This window comes from Bidens hawaiensis, unplaced genomic scaffold (assembly GCF_021521415.1).
Source record: "Bidens hawaiensis isolate Kalapana, Puna unplaced genomic scaffold, B.hawaiensis_p1.1 tig00048102_1, whole genome shotgun sequence".
Classification (NCBI taxonomy): domain Eukaryota; kingdom Viridiplantae; phylum Streptophyta; class Magnoliopsida; order Asterales; family Asteraceae; genus Bidens; species Bidens hawaiensis.
In genome coordinates this window covers 12,993-20,598 of record NW_027498597.1, presented here as the reverse complement: position 1 = coordinate 20,598, position 7,606 = coordinate 12,993, and the positions used below count along the sequence as shown (strand labels likewise).

Here is a 7,606-nt window from a genome sequence, read left to right as displayed (position 1 = left end):
TGCTATGTAGTACTTAATACTTTAGCTTAGTAATTTAAGTAACTTCATTGTCAAGATGATATTGTTGAATTAAAGTGAAGAAAAAAAAATGCTTTAACTAGGCCATGTTGGACAATAGCATGACTAATTACACCGAAGTACCCAAAGAACCAATGCAACTTTTTTGCAGGCCCAACAATTTATATGGTTTGAGTTACATGGCAAAACTGCATCGGGTCAAGCAGTGATGGCTTAACGATTTTGGGGGCCTAAAGCAGATAAAAAGTTTGGGCCCTAACATGAGTTAGGGAGATGAAATTATAGCGCTTATATTTTTATTTTTAAAAATTACCAAGAGATTGTCCTGTATCATAATATAATATCTTTTATTTTATTTTAAGGGGAGTTTGACTTATCTATCTACTATAAATTAAAGGAAGTATATTCTTTATTTAATTTAAAATTTACCGACGTATCCAAATTATAAAGTTTTAATACATAATACAAATTCAAGCTATACAGGTGCATAATAATTAGACACAACAAAATTAAAAATTGACTATAAAACAACAAAAATAAAGAAAAAAGCCCTTACCAAGAATCGATCCTGCGTGGAAGTGGTATAAAGAACCAGGACATAACAGTAAATTAAAACACCACGCCGGCATACACAGATGTTTTATATATATAATATCTAAAATTATTAAATGGAGGTCTTAATTTTTTGGTGGGCCTCAAGCATTAGCTTTAGCCAACTCCACTATTGGGCTGGCCTTGGGGTCAAGATGGGGTTTGAGAAATATTAGGGTTGTTTAGATGAGCTTTTAAATCTTAATTATTTGCTTATTTCAAAAACGTTTTTGCTTTTCAAAAATCAAATAAGCATGTTTGAAAAGCTCACCCCCCTAGTTTGGGTCATAATATGTCATTTATAAAAAAACATCAATTTGGTCCCAGTCAAAATAAGTTTCGGTCAAAATGAAGTTGGATTGAAATGAATCATTTTAGAAAGAAAATACAAATTTAATTTCACCTGTTAGTGTTTTGAAAACTCAACATATCTTTTAGCCGGTCATTTTATTGATCATACTAGTTGAAATGATGTTAAACTTAAATATATAACTAGTAATTCAAAATTTTATAAGTTCAAAATATATTGGTTTAAAATCCAGAAATTTCTTATTGCATTTATCATCTCAAGTGGAGCAAAGACGTGAAGAACAAATGCTATTATTTTGGCAAAATCTTGACACAAATATTTTCCAAACGAAAATAAAAACAAAAAGATATAGGGTTGAGAGGCTCGAGCTGTCGACCTCAGGATCACTCTATTGCTATAAGACCTACGCGCTAGCCAACCGCGCCACCACCCCTTGATGCTCAGATACTCATGAGTTATCTTAATATTACCTGTAAACTCGTTTCTGTTAATTGTTTATTAACCGATTCATTTGTCTTCAAAGATCCATCGTTGTGCTCCCATGGAGACCAATTTCGATCAGGTAGAATAGAACCCTAACCTCATTACCATACATTTTGTGATGTTTTGATCAGTTCTTCTTAATGTATATATGAAACTAACAGGATGTGATTAATGCAATATTCAAATTCGTTTGGAGCAAGAAGGCAATCGGTAATTACTAATTAATAATAACTTCTTCATTCATTTACTGCATTTTGCACTTACTCAACTCAATTCCGTTTCTGATCAAGACGCCGATACTTCCAAGGCTGAGGTCAAACACATCCAATTTCTTACCTATTATTATTATTATTATTATTATTATTATTATTATTATTATTATTATTATTATTATTATTATTATTATTATTATTATTATTATTATTATTATTATTATTATTATTATTATTATTATTATTATTATTATTATTATTATTATTATTATTATTATTATTATTATTATTATTATTATTATTATTATTGCTTTTAAGTAACTGATTCCATTTTGCATTGCAGGAACGACCAGGAACCTCGAAGAAGAACCGGCCTACTTCCGGTAACCATAAACCCTAATTAATATCTTCTAGCTGTTGATGTGACTTCAAATTACAATCTACTGTTGGTGCACTGCAGCTAATCCGAATGCTGTGAGGCTAAGTTGTAAATTACTTAGGCTATTTGTTACTGGTACATTATTGGAGAGATTATCACATTTTAACCACTATTTGTTGTTTCATTTTCTTATGAAGGTTATTTTTATTGTTGTTAATGCAGAAGCGGTCCAACGAGCTGCTACTATTGCCGAAGCTGAAGGTGGAGACAAGATTGAAGTGACGCACCTTGAAAGAGTACTTCCTCAGTTACTTCTAGATTTTTAAGGTACTACCGAATGCGAGCTTGTTATATTTTATGATTTGCAGTCTTGATACAATAGTACTTGTCATTGCATCTTTTGTTGGCGTGTTCTTTTACAGTAGTTTTTGATATAATGGTGCATATAGTGGGATAATATTAGAATGTCATGCACTTCTTTAAACTTAATAAAGGGAAAGCAAGCTGCTACCAGTCTTGTACATTGAGTAGAAATAAGAAATTAAGAATAAATAGCACACTGTTAATACTTATTTAAAACAATGAACCAGTGTTACATATGTAGCATCACCTCCTCACTGGTCCAAATACTGAAACAGAAACAAGTCAACAGCTAACAAACAAACATGATTTAAAACTTAATTGGAACAACAACTGAATGATCAATCTCCTTAATCGGTACAACAACGGTACATTAAGAATTTCTCCATAGTCCGACCGCATTCTGAACAAACCACCACCTCGGGAATCCCACCACTAATCCCAGGAAGTATGAGCCGGTTGCAATGGTGAGGTGTATGCAGTTTACTCAAGTAGGTGTTTAAAGCCGGGACAAAACCGTTCTCCTGGGCATCTCCTTTCCAATTATCGTACTCAGTTAAACTCGTTATCGCCAATTCCGAATTTGCCCTCGCTATCTCGCTTGATCCTTTGCATATCAAAGCCCACCCTTTATCGCTCCCATCAAAGCTCATCATGGTCATAACCTCTTTCATGATCGGGTCGTCTTCAAAACTTTTTCCTTGATGAATCTTGGAGTACAACATGCTTTCAAGGCGGGTCCAAAAGTACCACACGGATGTGGGGTCAGGCCACGTGTGACTTAGTTTCTCTGCACTGATTGCTGTACCTATTTTCCTTATTCTCTCTTTGTTTCCACTTTTTCCCACATAAACCATCTCCAATGGGATACCTGCCGTTTTAGCAGTTTTTGATAATATCGTTGTAAATTTCCTGATCCATTCTAGATCATCTCCCCCATATAAGCATATGCATTTGTCTTCATCAATCTAGCAATGTACATTAGTTAATATGATTAATTTAGGGTTGTAAACGAACCAAACATTCAGCGAACCATTCAGCTAATAAACGAGTGGACCTTAACAAGGAGTTTGTTCGATTAATTAAATGAGTGGACATGATAAAATGCCGCATTTGTTCCTTTATGTTCGTGCACATTTGATATTGTGTTTGTATAAGTTTGTTTGTTTATGTTTGTTCACTAAAGGCCTTTTATATTTTGTATTTTCTAGTTTTTTTATCCAAACATTTAAACTTTTTTATATTTTTTAATTTTATTATTTTACTAACTTAACTCACTAGCCCTAAGTTCGCTTCTCTCACAATCTCGGTTTCCTCTCATTTTTAAATTAATATATTTTTGCTTCTGTTTATTTGTGTTCGTTTGAAAAGTTAACGGACACAAACAAATCCATTTCCTTAACGAACAAACACGAATATGAAATTTGGTACAGTTATTTGCTCGTGAACTGTCCATTTGTCTGATAAAAGCTTAACGAACGAAAACGAACAAGGCCTCGTTTGGTTTGGTTCTGTTCGCTTCGTTTACAGCTCTAATGATTATTAATTTTAACTAAACTAATAAAGTGCAACTAAGTAAAGTAAATTAACTTACCCAACGTAGTATATATCGGTCAATGTGGTTAACCAATAACTCTAGTTTCCAAGATTCTTCCTTCCATAACGCGTCCTCTTTCATGCTAGTAAAAGGATAAGCAACATTCCTCCAAATCCAGACCATGTGGAATGCGTTTAATGATGTCACGCGCCCCTGTGGATCTAACGCGACCAAAATTGGTTTTTTTTCAAAATGCCACACTTGTTTGATGTACTTGATGACAGCTGGCTCTAGCAATGTAGGATGATGCAACATATGCCATGTCATCATTGATTGAAGCTGCTCAAGCTTGTGTTGATGTGATTGTGAATCATTCCATGTCCTCAGATTGTCCACAACCGGGACCCACACGACTTCATAATGAAGATCTGGTTGGATTCTAGAGTCTTTGTAGATATGAGTGAGAACTAGAATCTCTTCATGGGAGATATCTAGGTCTGATATTAATAGTAACACAGTCTTTCTCCTTAACACATCAACATTAACCTGTTTTAATCAATTAGTTAGTTGATGAATTCTAATTGAAGATCTAAATTCTAAATTAATAAAGGGTATTCAAAACTAAACCCTTGTTTTTGTTGAGCCATCAAGAAGTGGATGGATGTCATCCTTGGCACAAAACAAAGCCTTGAGAATCTTCAGGTTGTCTAAGTGAGGCACTTCAAAGATTCGCACGAGCATGAGATAATATTCATCATGTTGCTTCTCCTCTGTAGCAACATAATGTATGAACATTAACTCATTTTTTTTAGTATTTTTAGGACAATTATAATCTAAAAGTTAAAACTACAAAAAAAAATGTAATTAACCTATGTGTTGCATGCAAAGAAGGAGTAGTCCTTTAAGGTGCTCATGAATATTCTGAACCTTGTGAGCCAAGCTTGAAAGTTCCCATGCCTCAGAGGTAGCCGAGATGTGCCTGCATTTATGCTTTTATCATATAATGCATGATATGTTGCTCATAATTTTCACATATATTGCTTTAAATTTACGTTTGCACAACAAAAAATTACAAATTTATATAAAACAATTACATTCTTATAGTAAAATCTTATGTTAGTTTCCTTTTTAGTTTTATATTTTGGCAGAAGCTACCCAACCAATTTAATTTATTACATAAAATACATTTTAGAAAAATAAAAGATTTAAACAAGTTCACGGGGTTGACCTGAAACTGATCTGAACCCGTTTATGCCAAACCCATGAATTTCTTGTTAGGTTCGTGTCATGTCAGAAATTCACACCTCTAGTTATAGGATATGGTGTTTGAATGTGTTTTTGTTGTTTAAAGCTTTAATAATCGGATAAATACACATTGTTGTGAAGACTGATGGGTGTAAAAGCCCCTCAAATTAGGTTAAAAGAAGGGTAATTTGGTCATTTAACTTTAGCTCTTGATAATAAAAAACTAAAGAGAGAAATTTATAAAACTTACTCGTAATTCATGCCTAAAAGGCTTGTTAGCTGAGAAACACAAGCCACCATACTCTTGATGGCCCAATAAACTGCAGTGGGAACATGTGTCAAAGCTGTTGACTTTGGTGGTATGTCATCTTGGAGATACTGATAAGGCAAGTTCTTGAATGCAATGATACATTTGGTGACATCCAACATAACCTTAATAAGGTTATTAACAGCATCAAACCGAGGTTTGATTGATTTGTAATGTTCCATGATGTTTGGCAACTGTTTAAGCAACGCTACCGATTTAGCAAGCGGATTGGTGGCGAATAGTTGAGCCACGAGCCAAAACTCTCCAAAGTTTACCGCAAACGCTGCTAATGAGATTACCACTTTGGCTTCCCATGGGTAGCTCGATAATATGTTGAGAATTGCCATTGTTGATGCATGCGCGTCTGGTCCACCTGAGCACTTGCAAGAAAACTGCCAATAAAAGTATTAAGTAGTCTTGTTACTAGAAAGTAGAAATAGTGGTTTCAAGGATGTTTAGAGAAGTTGCACTATTTCAATAATCATTTAAGAGGTTTCTGGTTTCTATTCATAAGTATTAAACTTTGGTTAACTTAACAAACCGTTTGGGCAGGATAAAACATAACCTGAATCGACCCAATATTTAGTAAACGGGCTGGAATCGCTACAATTAATTATCAATATATTGTAATTTACATACATACTAACCTCACAAGAAATTTTATGGATGACATGAGCCAATCCATCCGGGAACCCATCAAAATCTTCAAAGCTAGAGAAATCAGCCTTCTCTTCTCCAACCAATGCATCAATATGCCCATTTTGTATGCCCTACAGTCATAATAGATAAATTCTTTTTTTTCTTAAATAAAGTGGCTTAGGAGGTTGTATGCATAAAACATACACATCGGGGAACTTTCAACCGGATTGACTTGTTCTTTCTGTTTGACCTAGGGGTGACAATTTTTGACACAACACAAAATAATCATGTTTTAGGTTGGCATATGTAACCTGTTTTTTAAGTGGGTCGTGTTTGAGTTGACCTATTTAATTTAACGGGCTGTGTTTGGGTTGAATTGTTTAACCTATTTAGTTAAACAGGTCGACCCACCAACTTATTTATGACCCGTTTAACCCATCTTTCACAACTCACTAGTCCGATTAAAATGTTTACAACTTCAATATTAGATAAATGGTAAAACGGGTTGTGTTCGGATACACAAGGTTAAGTTTGTGCGCGATAGAGTTGATGTTTTTGACACAAATAAAACATACATGTCACATTCGGGTTGAACAATTCAATCTGTCAACCCGACAAGATTGACACCCCTAATCTGACCTGTTGCAGATCAAACAGGTCAAATTGCCACTTTACAAAAAAAAAGCATCTAAGATGAATAAAATTTACATACATTAATAACCCCATCAATGTTTGCGGGAATGGCCCGTCGGAGCGTTTCTTCAATGATACTAAGAATGGGCCCCAACTCAACATCACGCCCATCGGGTGAGTGGGTCCCAACAACTTGCTTCATCATTGCATTGTCATCAGTGGAACTGAACATTCGGCGGTCCTTCTTAACCGCATCCTTCTTGACAACCATCTGCTGTTGCTGCTGCATTTTTGGGCTGCTGACTCAGACCGTTTGGGCTCTAAGCAAGTGATTAGCTTGGTGTGTGGTTTTATGATTACGCTATGCGTAGGCAATATATAATGATGTAAAAAGATGGGGAATATTTGAAAGTGACAATTGGATTAAGTACCTTACTTGCATGTAGGTGTTAACCCTCAAAAGTAAAGCCTATGTTTCTCTGGATAAGCATTTTGAAACTGGGGGCCCCTATACAGTTAAGCCATGTTTAGGATTCTCTTATGCTGGTGTTTCTACTTAGGATAGAAGAAATGACTATTAGATTCATAAAATTAGAGTGAACTTTTGGATGCTGTGATGACATCATGGGTGTGATGACATCATGGCGTGGCGGAGTGGGTGTGTCTGCGTCTTAGGTAATGAGTCAAAATGTTTTAGTACGGGTTGGGTTGACCCGGCCCATAAACTGTTTTTGATTCTCTATTTCTGATTTTCTTATTAATAATCTCGATGTGTAAAATATGATTGCAAAACTACCTGCACCTTTGTCATGGATGTGGCTTGAACCAACTTTGACATGTTAGTTGTAAAACACTAAAACATGACTCAAATTGACACACTTGTTATTAAATG

The 7,606-nt window shown here is 34.8% G+C and overlaps 2 protein-coding genes across 2 annotated transcripts; one reads left to right on the top strand and one right to left on the bottom strand.

The window, feature by feature from the left end:
• Nucleotides 1–1,435: 1,435 nt before the first annotated feature.
• LOC143597319 (protein MHF2 homolog) lies at nucleotides 1,436–2,373 on the top strand. Its single transcript, XM_077075849.1, has 6 exons — nucleotides 1,436–1,481; nucleotides 1,564–1,612; nucleotides 1,693–1,715; nucleotides 1,958–1,997; nucleotides 2,075–2,128; nucleotides 2,216–2,373. The coding sequence occupies exons 1-6, from the start codon at nucleotides 1,461–1,463 to the stop codon at nucleotides 2,317–2,319; spliced, it is 291 nt and encodes a 96-aa protein (XP_076931964.1). The 5' UTR covers nucleotides 1,436–1,460; the 3' UTR covers nucleotides 2,320–2,373.
• Nucleotides 2,374–2,694: 321 nt separating this feature from the next.
• Nucleotides 2,695–7,027, bottom strand: LOC143597318 (protein SIEVE ELEMENT OCCLUSION B-like). The gene is made up of 7 exons (XM_077075848.1): nucleotides 6,794–7,027; nucleotides 6,090–6,212; nucleotides 5,386–5,834; nucleotides 4,760–4,869; nucleotides 4,518–4,660; nucleotides 3,948–4,436; nucleotides 2,695–3,321 (listed from the first exon to the last, which is right to left on the bottom strand). Exons 1-7 carry the CDS (start codon nucleotides 7,001–7,003, stop codon nucleotides 2,704–2,706), a joined length of 2,142 nt encoding a protein of 713 aa, XP_076931963.1. The 5' UTR covers nucleotides 7,004–7,027; the 3' UTR covers nucleotides 2,695–2,703.
• Between the last annotated feature and the right edge of the window lie 579 nt (nucleotides 7,028–7,606).